The sequence below is a fragment of the Lacerta agilis genome, chromosome 7, assembly GCF_009819535.1.
Source record: "Lacerta agilis isolate rLacAgi1 chromosome 7, rLacAgi1.pri, whole genome shotgun sequence".
In the NCBI taxonomy this organism is placed as follows: Eukaryota; Metazoa; Chordata; class Lepidosauria; order Squamata; family Lacertidae; genus Lacerta; species Lacerta agilis.
In genome coordinates, this window is record NC_046318.1 from 77,934,106 (window position 1) to 77,949,561 (window position 15,456).

The 15,456-nt window shown below is 45.4% G+C and overlaps 1 protein-coding gene across 1 annotated transcript in view; it reads left to right on the forward strand.

Annotated features, from left to right (window-relative positions):
* The window catches only part of KHDRBS3 (KH RNA binding domain containing, signal transduction associated 3), a 107,310-nt gene that overhangs the window by 61,380 nt on the left and 30,474 nt on the right, over positions 1-15,456 (forward strand). Inside the window, 2 exon segments of the mRNA XM_033155892.1 lie at positions 859-1,005; positions 5,641-5,780. Of these exon segments, the coding sequence (XP_033011783.1) occupies positions 859-1,005; positions 5,641-5,780 (287 nt within the window).

Below are 15,456 nucleotides of genomic sequence, written 5' to 3' on the forward strand. Positions count from 1 at the left end.
GTGGATTAGAGTGTCTTGGCTCTGGTTCCCACTAGATGTACATACAGTGGTACCTTGGTTTACGAACTTAATCCGTTCCGGAAATCGGTTCTTAAACGGAAGCATTCTTAAACCAAGGCGTGCTTTCCCATAGCAGCGGGGGACTCAATTTACAAATGGAACACACTCAACAGGAAGCGGAACACGTTCTGCTTCCAAGGCAAAGTTCACAAACCAAAACACCTACTTCCAGGTTTGCAGCGTTCTTAATCCAAGTTGTTCATAAACTAAGCTGTTCTTGAACCAAGGTACCACTGTACTTAGGGGAAGACAGGTATGTTTGGTTGCATCAGTCATGCAGATGCATGCACTGTAATGTATAATGTGTGACCGTGTATGGCGATAGACAGACTTCAAACAGTCAATGCAGAACTGAATTAGAAGAGTCATATACAATTAATATGGTAGATAAACTGTAGTGCTGAAATGCCTCTTCTGATATTTGTTGTGTTAGGATCAAATGGAATTTCCACACTGCCTTATACTAAGTCAGACCACTTGACCATATAGCTCAGTATAGTCTGTACTGACAAGGTTTCAAATGTTTTCGAAAATAGTTTTTCACATGTGCCCTTCCCTTTGTCTTGAATAAAACAGATCATTAACAGGCCCAGGAACAATCCTTTGATTAAACCATAAGGTGCCAATCCATACCGTAAATTTATTTCCAGCCTCGTTTCGGTTGTACGTTTACAATAAATAAAAAATGAACTGTCTTGAAAATGGAAACCATTAATGAAAGGTTTGCTCTTTTATTTTCTCTTTTTGCTTTCTTTCCCCCACATGATGAGTTTATTTGTAAGTTTTCTGTCTTCCCAGGAAGAAGAGTTGAGAAAAAGCGGAGAAGCAAAATACTTCCACCTAAACGATGACCTGCATGTGTTAATTGAAGTGTTTGCCCCACCAGCAGAAGCATATGCCAGAATGGGGCATGCGCTGGAAGAAATCAAGAAGTTCCTCATCCCCGTTAGTACATATTGGAACCTCTTTTATGTCAATATTTACTGCGCATGAAGAATCACCTTAGCTTTCATGAATTTTTCCTCCCCCGCCCACCCCGTAAAATTTTCTGGTTGGAATGTAAATTTCAATTTGAAGGACTCCCTTGGCCAAAACTTGCGCGAACATCTTGGACGTTGTGATTTCCTTCCATCGCAACAGCATAACAAATGTTTTCCCCACCAAACCCATAAAGCCCTAAGCTGTCACTAGGAAGAATTCAGGCATGTGTGTTGTGCACCATCTGCTCATGGCTAGAAACATATTAGAGCTGTTCTGCCATCATGGAAGACTAAGAGCAGAAGATACTGCCCTGTGCGAAATCAAAAGCATCCCTTGAAATTTCTGCATGTGCTTTTCCCCCCCTCCAGTAGACAATGTGCCTCATCTCATTGCAGTTTTGGGGGACTTAGCATCCACATGTGCTCCATCTATGTCCTTGTCTGTTCAGTGATGGAACATACTAGTGGGGGTTCCGTGGATTTTGGTTAATAATGTCTTCCCACATTGGGTAGAATTTCCTGCTCATAAAAAGATTGCATCAGGACTTTAGCATCAATGCGTCAGCTTCCAGATAAGAAATTTATTTGCTCCTTAGCAGTATTTCCTGCTAGGCTTACAGTCTTGTTGGAGCTACCCACTTTGTTGGAATAGGATTTGTGTTTCACCAGACTTTGTCTTTCTGATTTTGAAATGATTGATAGGTTAACCAGTTTTTCATTAGGAAATTCCTGTAAGCTGCCTTGATGATGATGTTCTCAACAAAATATTAAAAACACATTAAAATAATGATTTGGGAAAGCAAAATATAACTTTTTTTAAAAAATGAACCTAAGCAAACCTGCTACCAAACATGGACCAGCTGTAGCCCCAAGCCTCTACCTAAAGAAAATTCACAGAAATTTTGCTCATTGGGTATTTGTTATGTGGCATCCTTAAGAGCTTTGTTCCCCTTTAAAATTCATACTCCTAGGTACTATTGGGCAATGCTTATTAATAGCCAACATGTGTGCATCAGTATTTTTGGGCAAGCAATAGCTGTGCTCCAATACTTGATGTTGTATTAATGCAATTAGTGTGTTGTTGTGGTTTGTGTTTGTGATATATGAGTGTCTACTTCGAGCCATTTTAACACCTGGTGCGTATAGCTAAGAGCTTACGATGGGGTCGGCACAGTTATAACCCCTCCTCCAGTGCATTCAGTGAATACAGTATTGAAGGTGTGAAAATGTTTTTGTTTTTTTAAAAATTATTATTAGACTAGGACGGGGGTCAGCAACCTGCGGCTCCGGAGCCGCATGCGGCTCTTTTACACGGCTGCCGCGGCTCCGGGACTCAGGGGCGGATACACCTGCCCACTTCTCCAGCTGGCAGCGACCGCCCTCCAGCTGGCCGGCGGCCCGCCCTCCGGAGGCTGAGGGCGCTGCTCAGGGGCGTACCCAGGATCACCTGGCCTTGAACAGCGGGGCAGCGGGGCTCGGAGGCGGTGGCGCAGCTCAGCCGAGGGCTCTGGCGGGGAGCGCGCCTGAGGCGCGCACGCTCCTTCGGGAAGAGATGGAGCTGGGCGAGCAGGAGGGGGAACTTTGAAGACCCCGCCTCTGCCTCCGAAGCAGGCGCCCATGGGAGAGGCCGCCCCCCGAGCCTGCCTGGCGGGACCAACCCTGCCCAGCTCCGGGAGTCTTCCTAGTGTGGGAGGTGGCCTTGGGGCAGACAGGGGAGCTCCGGGGTCGGCGGGTATGTGGGACCCCGCGGCATCCAGAGGCAGCTGGGAGGCGGGACGGGATGGGGGCAGGAAGGGGGCCTTCAGACGCGTCCCTGCACGGGCACTGGAGGCCAGGACTCCTCGGCTGGGTCGTGGGACCGCGGGGGAGGGCTGGCCATGGTTCCTCTCGGAAGGCTGCTGGCTGCTGCGTCGAGGCGACGAGGTAGGCAGCTGCGGGCTGGGCCAGGGGCGGCGGGTGGTGGGCGAGGGGGGAAGCCCTCTTTTTAAAAATGGTCGAGGAAGCGGCGCCTGTTTCCCTGCCACTGCCTCCTTTGCTCCTGGTTCCGCTCGCAGCCTCAGACCGCGCTCTCGCGGGCGCGCGTCTCTCTCCGCCCTGGAGCAAGGCCGGGACGTTTTGCAGTTTTTCCTCTGTCCTGATTGTGTGTTAGGGGAGCCTTGACAAAGCACCTGTTGGCATGGAAGAGAGGAGTCCTAACTTGGATCTGTGTTCATGTGCGAAATCTATCGCCATTGTCATTAAGGGGGCAGGGAACTCCCCTAAAAAGGTTTGAACACTACGAACTACTACAGCCACCTGTATGCAAGTCAGCACAAACATCACAGGCTTCTCTGGCGCAATTCTGTGCTTTATTTAGCAAGAGAGGAGGTTGGAAGAGGTGAACATAGCCTCTGGTCTGGAAGACACTTAGTGTAAAAGACAGCAGTCTTCAATAAGACATGGGACAAACATTTAACACAAGTGCGCAGTTGAGGACTCATTTTTTTAAAAAAACAACAACAAATCAAATATTTGTATGCTGTTGCAACCCACCTTGGATCAGGCTGTGACCTGGTAGTGGTCCCCAGGGTGGATAAAAATGAATGATTTTTTTTAAAAAATGGATTTTTTAAAATTTAAATCGTATTTTTTTAATTTAAATCGTATTTTTTTTAAATTTAAATTGTATTTTTTAAATTTAAATTGTATTTTTTTAAATTTAAATTGGATTTTTAAAAATAAAATGCAGTGTTATATTTGTTTTAAATGTTGCAATGGTTTTGCGGCTCCCAGTTTTTTTTTTCCCTTCGGAAACGGGTCCAAGTGGCTCTTTTGGTCTTAAAGGTTGCAGACCCCTGGACTAGGATGTGCTGATGAGGTTGTTCATAGGAGATTTGTGTTAGGTCAGGAACCCATCACCAGAATTTCTGGTAATTATCTTGTGTAGAGCCTTCAGCTGCAGTTCAGATATTCCATTTGGTAGCAAGTAAAGAGCAGGTTCACACAGACTTGCGTTTGCTCATATATATTTTTTAAAAAAATGCACAGTAAACAATGTGTATGCTGCCATACATAGGAAACTAGGGAGATTATTTTAGATCTCTGCATTGCCTTCTCTCTCAGCTTCACACAATATTCTTTGAAGACATTTGTTTTAAGAAGAAGGAAAAAATCCAGTCTGTTCCAGTTGTTTGGTTAATGAACTGTTTAAAACCCTAAATTCTGCCAGGATTACTAGCATTTTGAATAAATCTCTTCAGTGGGAAAGGAAACCCACACAGAGCAAGGATTGGAGTAAGATGAAAGGAGCTATATTGGACTCTGTCATCCCTGTTACTCCTTCACACAGCGCTATCTAACTCAATTATAGAATCCCCTGGAATAGAAATTGAACTCTGAAGTGCTAACATTAGCTCGCTTATCTTTTTTTGTGTCCTGGGCAAGGAAGAGTGTGTCCTCTTTGAACATGGAGGAGTGCTCACTGCTTTGAAGTCCTCCATACGGTTGAGAGGAATCCTGTGAACTATGAAATAACTTTGTTTTGAATTTTGTAATACTCTTTGAAAAAGGAACTCCATGGAGAGTAGGAAAGTTTACTGCCAGGATCTTATTTATGACTTAGTGCTCCCGGCTGGGAATCTTTTGAGTATTGGGTATTTTAAAGTCAAACCACTCTCAAACTGACAGTTCAGAGGCTAAATATAATTTAGGAATTCAGGCAGGTTATCCATCTGGAAAGAAGAAGAAGAAGAAGAAGAAGAAGAAGAAGAAGAAGAAGAAGAAGAAGAAGAAGAAGAAGAAGAAGAAGAAACAACTTGTACCTCATCCATCTCACTGGGTTCTCCCAGCCACTCTGGGCGGCTTCCAACAGAATATTTAACCTTATGCTAAACATGACTACCACCATATTATATCTTCTTTTGGGTAGATTTGTGCTACAGTTTGGGACTTCTTTTAACTTCGTCTGCATGTGTGCATGTTTATTTTGCAAATCCATTGATGCATAGACATTATGTCAAACCCATAGATTCATGATGGTTCCAGATTCTGTTGACATCACTGTGCTTTTTCTCATACAAGGGTATTTTTTTTCTTAGGGTGTTTGTGTGTGTATGTGTAGGGGTATTGAAATTAACGATTCCATCAATGGCAATAGGCGATGACTAATTGGAGAATCCGTTGGTAGAAGCAGTAGACTTCTGCAAAAAAGGAGAAACCCGTCTCTGTCACGCCTTGCCTGTGAATTCTCAAAGGCATATGGAAAATACAATGTTGTGCTGGATAGACTTTGATTTGATTCATCAACACATTTATGTTCTTGACACTTGCCTCAGCTCCCTGACCAAGATTCAAGAGAAGATAGTGTGTCTCAATCTTGGCATCAGCTTAATAAGGCCAGAGATAAAATAATTTAAGTGATTTCTTGAATCCTACGAGGAATGTATTTCAAACATTCCCATTGAATCAGCTCAGTAAAAGCAAGTCTGTGCCAATCCTGTGCCCCTGTCTTTAAGACTGTGTATGGAAAATTTGTAGCAGGAACAAATATAAAATGTTTTAGGTATGTAGTATAAGTATCTGCAGACATGACTGAATACCATGTTTTTTCTTTCCTGTCTAGGACTACAATGATGAAATCAGACAGGCACAATTACAGGAATTAACTTATTTGAATGGTGGCTCTGAAAATGCAGATGTTCCAGTAGTTCGCGGAAAGCCTCCTTTACGAGCACGGGGAGTGCCAGCTCCTACATTGGCAAGGTAAGGTAAAGGTAAAGGGACCCCTGACCATTAGGTCCAGTCGTGTCCAACTCTGGGGTTGCGGCGCTCATCTTGCGTTACTGGCCGAGGGAGCCGGCGTACAGCTTCCGGGTCAGGTGGCCAGCATGACTAAGCCGCTTCTGGTGATCCAGAGCAGTGTCGTTTACCTTCCCACCAGAGCGGTACCTATTTATCTACTTGCACTTTGACGTGCTTTCGAACTGCTAGGTTGGCAGGAGCAGGGACCGAGCAACGGGAGCTCACCCCGTCATGGGTATTCAAACCGCCGACCTTCTGATCAGCAACCCTTAGGCTCTGGTAGCGGGTGTTTAATTTCTGCACTTTTTTGCTTTTGCAGAAATGCTTAAGCAGCTCCATTTTTCAAGTCTCCTCATGCCACTCACTCAAGCCACACATCCAGGCATATTTACATTCTTACAGATGGGGAACTGTGGCTGTGTGACCTTGTTTTTAATGCATTGCTACTTGGTGAGTTTGGGGTAGATGCAGGATTGAACCCATAAGTCATCAGTTTTTGTATTTGTATTTGTTTAAAGAAACAATTTAAAATTGTCTTTAAAAAAGAAGTCACCGGTAACCGACATGGGGATCTTCCAAAATTCGCATCATCCAAAAACTCTTGGAAGACATGTGGTTGCCTGCTCCTGCCCTACACGTTTAGCCACACATGTGAAACAGTTATCTGTGGGACTCTACAGCCTCTCTGTAAGGCTTTTGCAGAAAGAAGCCTGGTTGGCTGGTTTATATATACTAGAAAAAAGCATGGAATGAATGGTGTCATACCTTCTCTACAAAGTGTTTTCCTCTTTACCAGCACTTTGAGTATGTTAATTTTAGGAGGAAGTGCCAGCTGTCGGGGGTGGAGGGGGGAAATGGACAGTTCTCACAATGGAGGAATGTAAGAAGTAGAGTCTTCCAAAGATCTGTATTGGGACCTGTGTTCTTACTGTTCGTAAATGATATAGAGCAGGGTTTCCCAAACTTGGGTCTCCAGCTGTTTTTGGACTACAATTCCCATTATCCATGGCCACTGGTCCAGCAAGTGAGGGATGATGGGAATTGAAGTCCAAAAACAGCTGGAGAGAGACCTGAATTTGGTAAACTCTGATATAGAGTTAGAGATGAGCGCTGAGATGCCCAAGTTTTCAGATAACCCCAAAGTATTCAGGGTGGTGAATATAAAAAGAGAGCGGAAGAGCTCTGAAAGGATTTCTCCGAAGTGGCGAATGAGGATTAAAATTGCAAATGTCACTGGTTTGTGAGTGGTGCAGGGAGGGAGGGTCTGGGCTAGTGGTAACTGACCATCTGAAGGAGATTTGGGATTTGTGGTGGAAATATCAAGCCAGGTTGCAACAGCTGTGAGAAATGCAAAGTTCGTGCCAGGAATCATTAGGAAAGGGATTGTAAAAGAAACTACCTGTGTCACAATGCCTGTATACAAATCTGTGGGGCAACTATACTTGGAATCTTGTGTTTCTCTAGTTCTTGTTGCTGCATTCCAAAAAGGATACTGCAGAGCTGGTAAAACGTGCAGAAAAAGGGCAGCTGGAATAAACGGAGCAACATCTTTTACAACAGAAGGTTGCAACTATGTTTGGGGCTGTTTAGGGGGAAAGGACACAATTCGGTTGTACAGTATTATGCAGGGTGTACAGAAAATGGAGGTAGAGAAGCCCCCCTAGTAATACTTTGAACAACTTCAGATGGCACACAGATAAACGATGAAATTCGCTCTCATAAAATATAGCTATGGTTGCCAACTTAGATCCCTTTCAAGCAGGATTAGACAAACTCATTGGGGATCAGGGGATTAGTGGCTATTGGTCCCGATTCTTAATGCTGCCTTCAGGATCAGAGGCATCGTGCTCCTGAATATTGTTTGCTGGAGCAGCATTGAGAACATGCTCTCGTTCTGCTTGTGTTCTTGTTGACCCCATAGGAAAGGAACATCTGGTTTGCCCACATAGGAAAGAGAATGCTGGATTTAGGCCTTTCATCTGACCCATTTTTATGTCCACCCATGGACCGTAATTCCTAGACCCATTGATTTCCGTGAGTTTAAGCATGCTTATTTGAAAGTGGCCAATTGGCACAGCACACAATGCCAAAAAAAGGCTGCCCAAAGTAACATTCTGTATAGGCAGTTTCAGATTCTTTAAAAAAGACATATCTGCAGTACTTTGAGTAGCAGTAAATAAATAGTGCAGACAACTCCTCATTTACATACAGTCATCGCAGTGAACCTGGAAGTGGCATGGAAAGGGGGCAGGGATGGGGCTGGTTTATGCGCATCCTTAATGCTTCGAAACGCAACCCTCGAGTGTGTGTGTGTGTGTGTGTGTGTGGTTCAGTCGTGTCCAACTCTTCGTGACCCCATGAACCAGAGCACGCCAGGCACGCCTATCCTTCACTGCCTTCCGCAGTTTGGCCAAACTCATGCTAGTCACTTCAAGAACACTGTCCAACCATCTCATCCTCTGTTGTCCCCTTCTCCTTGTGCCCTCCATCTTTTCCAACATCAGGGTCTTTTCTAGGGAGTCTTCTCTTCTCATGAGGTGGCCAAAGTACTGGAGCCTCAACTTCAGGATCTGTCCTTCCAGTGAGCACTCCAGGCTGATTTCTTTAAGGATGGATGAATTTGATCTTCTTGCAGTCCATGGGACTCTCAAGAGTCTCCTCCAGCACCATATATGACCTAAGATATCTTCCCAATTTACCATAGACCTTACAATTGTCAACTCCACAAGCTGAAGAAGCAGGCTGACTTTTTCATTCTGACTTCTCCTCCTGGTGTACTGTCAGCATCTTGTCATGGTCTGTGACTGCCCTAGTTTACCATTCAGTATGGCCCCATCTGGTGTGGACGTCACTCATTGGAACATGAGGTTTTAGCTGAAATAATCCGAGTTCCAATCTTAGCTTTGCCACAACCTTTTAAAATTTCCTTAGGAAACTCAGTGTCTTTTCCTTCTATGACATGGGGATAATGCTAACCTACTGATGTTTGGTATCTGAAGAAGTGTGCATGCACACGAAAGCTCATACCAAGAACAAACTCAGTTGGTCTCTAAAGTGCTACTGGAAAGAATTTTGTTTTGTTTTGTTTCGACTATGGCAGACCAACATGGCTACCCACCTGTAACTGGAACTACTGATGTAGGTTGCTGCCCAACTCCCATGGGACTCTTGAGTCCCCTAAGTCCATGTTCGGTCAGAGAAAAATGGATGGAGACTGGAAAGCAAGAAAGATGTTTATTTTTTTCTGTTGCAACAGAGTTCCCTCCCCTGCTTCCAAGGAGGGAGAGACCCTGAACAAAGGTGTGCAGGAACTTTTAAAGACTTTTGACATTGCCCAACCTCTTTAGCCAAAGACCACCCCAAAGTCATTATACAAACATCATAGGAGGTGGTCCACAGCAGAAATCCTGTCTGCCAGGATACCCTGATAATGGTCGTTGATTGCATTACTTGGGCAGCCTGGCTATTATTTTGTGATGGTTAATAATTTAGTTCCTGAATCCAGGTCACAGGCTCACCCTATTCATACACAAATACACATTTAAGACAGGATTTGTACAGTGGTACCTTGGGTTACAGACGCTTCAGGTTACAGACTCTGCTAACCCAGAAATAGTACCTCAAGTTAAGAACTTTGCTTCAGGATGAGAACAGAAATCGCGCGGCGGCGGCGGGAGGCCCCGTTAGCTAAAGTGGTACCTCGGGTTAAGAACAGTTTCAGGTTAAGAACGGACCTCCAGAATGAATTAAGTTCTTAACCCGAGGTACCACTGTAATGGAAAAGACAACGGGAAGGTTTTCTCCATTTGCCTCCCATTCTGCAGAGGAATATTTGAGGTCGTTGGGTGAGTCAGAATGGCTTCAGGATTGCTCTCCTGTACTATTTCAGAAACATGGTCTGTATATTTAGATATGTGTGCATTTACGAATATTCTGTATTTGACACCTTACAATTCTTATAACACCTACCATACAAGGTTGCTCTAAATTGCGCTCTCTCTCTCTATATATATATGCGCTATATCTTGCATTGAAGGCATTTAGGCTTCCTTCGTTAAATGAATGTCAGGGTTGTCAAAATTGTTGATGCTGGACTAGACCAGATGATTCTTTGCCTGATGTATCAGGGTTTGTTTGTTTGTTTGTTTTGCACATGTGCTTCTGCAAGAGGAAGAAATTTGGAAATTCAGTATGCTCGGACGTGTGTGTATGTGCGTGTGTATTCAAATTGGCTTACTGGAGAAGGAAAACCAGTTTTCTTTTAACACCTTCTCTGTTTAAATTGCTAATCGGAAATGGCTCTCTGAAACAAAAGATTGCAGCTTTCCCCCGTTGCATTTCATCATGCGAAACACACGTCAGTCAGCATGCATGCAGCTCCTGGCTTTGCCTTTATTGGAACTTCTTATGCTGAACTCTCTACCTTTTCTTACCCCCACCCCCACCCCAGCTTCCCAGCAAGAACCCAGAAACAGACTATAGCCTCACTGTTTATGCAGAGGTTTGCATGATGAAATAAAGTGGGAAGGGCTGCAATTGGGCATTTGAGATTAGAAGCGTCGTCAACACCTGTTGAGAACGCAGGGCTCTCTCTGCACTGTGTGCCTGATTATATCTGCTCCTCGGCTCCGAGATACTCCTCTGCTAACTTGTTTAGAACTCTTGGGCAGACGTAATGCTTCTCTCCTAATGATGGCTGCGTAATCGGGAGCACAATTCACACAGCATGTTCTGCCCCTCTTTCAGTTTCACACTTTATTGTTGATTAGCATTACATCACACAAGGAGTTTCGCTAACCGTAGTCAAGTCGTGATTTGCAACCATTTTCATAACCTTGTGCATCAGTGACACCCGCATTAGCTGTAGCTCTGAGAGCCAGTGTGGTGTAGTGGTTAAGAGCGGTAGACTCGTTATCTGGGGAACCGGGTTCGCGTCTCCGCTCCTCCACATGCAGCTGCTGGGTGACCTTGGGCTAGTCACACTTCTCTGAAGTCTCTCAGCCCCACTCACCTCACAGAGTGTTTGTTGTGGGGGGGGGGAGAGGAAGGGAAAGGAGAATGTGAGCTGCTTTGAGACTCCTTCGGGTAGTGAAAAGCGGGATATCAAATCCAAACTCCTCCTCCTCCTCCTCTTCTTCTTCTTCTTCTTCTTCTTCTTCTTCTTCTTCTTCTTCTTCTGTAAGAAGACAGGACGCACTCTGCTAAGTTTGATCAAATGCCCATCTCGTCTAGCATCCTTGTCTATCAGATGCCTATGAAAAAACCACAAGCAGCCCTCATTCAGTGATAGAGCATCTGCTTTGAAAAGAAAAGTCTCTGGTCCTATCTCTAGTTAGATAAGGTAGGGAATGTCTCCAGGCTGCTGCCAGTCAGTGCGGACCGTACTGAGCCTCATGGACCAATGGTTTGACTCAATACATTCCTCTGAGCACAATAGCACTTCCTTGCTTGTGTCCATTATGGTGCATGATTTTTGTTTGATTCTGTAGTGTGTGTGTGTGTGTGTGTACCTAGCATGCTCACCTTGAAAAGTGTATTGCCTGTTTGCAAAGGCTTAACAGCTGTTTACGAGGTGAGAGGTATAAGCTTTGCAGCACAATTAATACCGTTTCCAAAATGGTAGAGAAAACTTGACATGCTCGTAATATATTCCTATTCCTTATCCAGTCATACTGCATTTTAGGGCCGGGGACAGAGCGAAGGGGGAGGGTATCTTCCATTTGTTGAATTTGAGGGAAACATGGACTTAAAACATGGCCATCAAAAAGTGTTAAAACATACTCCCCTCCCCAACAAACACACAAAACCTTCCCTTAGATAATACAAACGTTCTCTTAATACTTCAGCTGCCTTTGCAACCTCGGGGGTGGTGGTAATATGTGAGGAAACTTAATTATTTTCCTGTTGCTTTAACAAATTAGAATTTGTAAGATCTTTTAAATTTAGTGTAAGAAATGTGTGGCAGATAATCTCTCTTAACAGGTTTCCATTATTGGTTTTAGTTTCTCTTCAACTTTTGGTACCTTTTAAAATTTGGGTTATATGTCTTGGCTTTATTGTTCATGGCTACATCTATATATGCTTTCCCAGATAGCGTAGTTATATTGAGAAGAGCTTTGCTGCATTTTAGCAGTAGGGATGTGAATGGAGGTGGACACAATTCTTTAATGGGTCTAAGTTTTATTACCGCAGGAGCTGCGTTGGGGGGGGGGGGAGAGAAACACCATAGATTCCTAGAGGAATATGTCATATTTGAGGAACCCATCTTGGGTGATAGATCTAAAACCGAGATTTTTCCAGCACTTGCAAGTGTTTTGAGTTTGGCAGAACCCTTCGTTAGGTATGATGAATAGATGTACTTGCTACTTGGACTTCCGTGAGGCAATCTGAGCTTCTCATTTTGGAACCATTCATATATTCCCTGCTTTTATTATTCCCCACTAATGCCCTTAGGGCAGTGGTGGCGAACCTATGGCACGCGTGCCCAAGCGGGCACGCAGAGCCCTCTCTGTGGGCACGCGCGCCATCGCCCCATCAGGTTCGTTTTTTTGTGGTTTGCAGAGGTGACAGCCTCTCCCCCCCCCCCAAATGCCGCAGCGGGCGGGAAACGTTCCCTATAGTGCGTGCCAGCCGCAGCGGCAGTGTGTGTGTGTTGGGTGTCCCCCCACACCGCTATGAGCTGGAAACGCTCCCCAGAGTTTCGCGCCCGCCAACCAGCTGGTTGGCTGCTGCTGCAATAGGACGCTCGTTTTGTGGCTGGTCCCCGCGCGGAGCAGCCTGCAAAGACACAGAGCGAGCCCTCTTCTTTTCCCGCCCACCGAGGGCTGGCTTGCAGGGAGAGAAAGTGACGCTGCCCGCACAGTTGCTGGGAGACAAAGTTTTGTGTAGGGAAGAGGGAGAGAAAAGGGGCCAGTTGTTCCTTTCCCGAGAAGGTGGAACCTGAGATGAGAGTGTGTGGGGTGGCTGCGCCCCTCTCTCGCCCCCGGAGGAAAACGAAGCAGCCAACAGGGCGGGGAGAGTGGAAAAGGCGCCTTCAAAGTGCCCGGCGGTGCTTTCACTCGTTTCTCTGGGGATGTTTCTGCACAAAGTTGCGCAGGGTTGCGCTGCGCGAGGCATGGAAGCGCACGCGCGCTTCAATTCCGCGCAGCTCACCTCCTCCCGAGCAAACCTTTCCTGGGGCAGCACTAAGCAGCCTATGCTTCAGGAAGGTGATAAGCCCTCCTGTCTTTCCACCCGGAAAGTACTCTAAAGCAACGACGACAAGCCAGGTGGTGGCTTGAGTCCCAGCAGTCACTTTCCTTTGGTTCCTGTTGCGAAACTCCCTGCAGGTGGTGAGCGGTGGCGCTTTCCCCCTCCAGGCTTGGTGGGGTTTGAACTCCCCTTTTTCTGCTGCTCAGCCAAGCGCCCAACCAGGTTGCTGTTGTGACTGTGTAAGCCTTCGTTTAATCCCTCCTTTCTTGGTAACACACAAGAAACAGCAGTGGTTCCACAAGACCATATTCCTCACTCCCCCGCAACCACCCAATAATGCAAATATAGGATTCTTCCTTTCAGCACTAGGGCAGAGAGCAAAGACCACTTTTTAAAACCTCTCCAAAGTTTCCGAAAGTTATTCAAGCCTTTGAATTGCCTCTTAAGTAACATGTATATAATTCTACATTTTCTGGAGGCAATTTGTGTTTTCTTGAATTTTAGTAAATCAGTAATTTAAGAAAGGCAACTATTTATTTTGAAAATATTATACATAAAGTGCAGATATAAGTTCAACAACTCCTCCCAAAAAAAGCTCAACAGCTCTCCCCCATTATCCCCCGGATTGGCACTTGTGATAAATCATTGGGTTTTGGGTTGCAGTTTGGGCACTCGGTCTCTAAAAGGTTCGCCACCACTGAGATATAAGTTCAACAACTCCTCCCAAAAAAAGCTCAACAGCTCTCCCCCATTATCCCCCGGATTGGCACTTGTGATAAATCATTGGGTTTTGGGTTGCAGTTTGGGCACTCGGTCTCTAAAAGGTTCGCCACCACTGCCTTAGGGCATCGTTTGAGGATTTGATTGATAGAGAGTGTGGTATTGGGCCACTTGACAGCTGCTTCATAAAATCACCATGCTCCCTTGCATTCTTATAAATCAGCAGGCCATGAATCCTAGTCCCCTCAATCCATTTTAGAGCTACAGGAACCAGGAACCATCACAGAAGGGAACTTGGGCATTTATTTATTTTTAATCCCAGTGCCCATCACTTTATGCTTGCTTGCACTGATTCACGTTACCATTTCGTTCACCCAGTTTGGAGAGACCATTTTGGAGTTCTTTACGATCCCTTTTTGTTCACACCAGCCTGAACAGCAGGCATATAGGAAGCTGCCCGAGTGTCAGACCGTTGTTCCATCTAGTTCAGTATCGTTTACCGTGACTGATAGCAGCTCTCGGGGGTTTCACGCAGGAGGCCTTCCCACCCCTGCGTGGAAATGCTAGAGATTGAATCTGGGACCTGAATGCGAAGCAGATAGATTTGCATGTCTTCAGGGGTTCATGGACACCTTTGTTGTTGCTGCTGCTGCTACAAATCAGCCAGGCTCTGTGACCTCATCCTGTTGTTCAGCTTGGTTCTTGAAAACACAGTCTTCAGAACAAAGGACCGCCCTGAACAGATGGGGCACAGCTTGCCTGGCAACCCTGACAGCAAACTTGAACGCAGACAAAAGTTCCAAGAGCACCTAGGAAAAACAATACAAGAGCCTCGGGGGACGTCAAATGAGTCACAAACTCGAGAGAGCGTCAAGAGCTCTCTCATTGACCCAAGCCACTTTTGCAAGGTGCCAACATTCACTTAAAGTTTGTGGGGCCAGAAACACCCTGCTTGCGTACTTGCAGCCTTTGCCAGCCTGGTGACCCTGATCTGGTACCCTGGACCACAACTCACATCAGCTCCAGCCAGCTGTTTTGGCTGGGACTTGTATTACTTGCACTCCAAAAAAAACCAGAGGGATGATTAGGCCTCTAGTGCAAGTTGAGCACTCTAGCTGCATCACTGCATGATAAAGGTCACTCAGAAGCATTACAAATGCCTTTTTAATGGTACATTGATGTCAAAATATGTTGGTCAAGTGGTTTGTCTGTGGTTGTATGTCCCTTGAGCCTAAACGAGGGAGAGCAGGGTTAGGTCAGGGTCTATAACAATGAAGAAGACCCTTTACCCTTGCAGGAAAAGAATGGTGGAGCAAGGCCCCATGTGTATGGCCAACTGCTCTCAGCCAGTCAGTTCTGGGCGTTTGGGTAGGCAAACATAAACAAGTAACCTGCCGCTTGCCTCCATTTTGCTAGGCCCAAAGCCCCGTGATGACACCCAAAACTACAAAAAGAGTGAGTGAGCTTTCTCCTCTCCACTTCAGTCCTGAAGCTGTTGCCAAGGAAGTGGAGCTTCCTTCCCTTCCCAAAGATCCTCAGGGCAGCGGCTGGGCCCCTCTCATTTCACCATTTCAAAGATGTTGGGGAGGTTGTCTGATTTTTCCTCTGTGTCCAAACAATACACACACACACACACACACACACACACACACACGTGAATTGTCAGGAGTACCTATTTGTTTATCTCGGTTTTGATAGTTATGCAAGCAGTGATCGGTAGTAATAA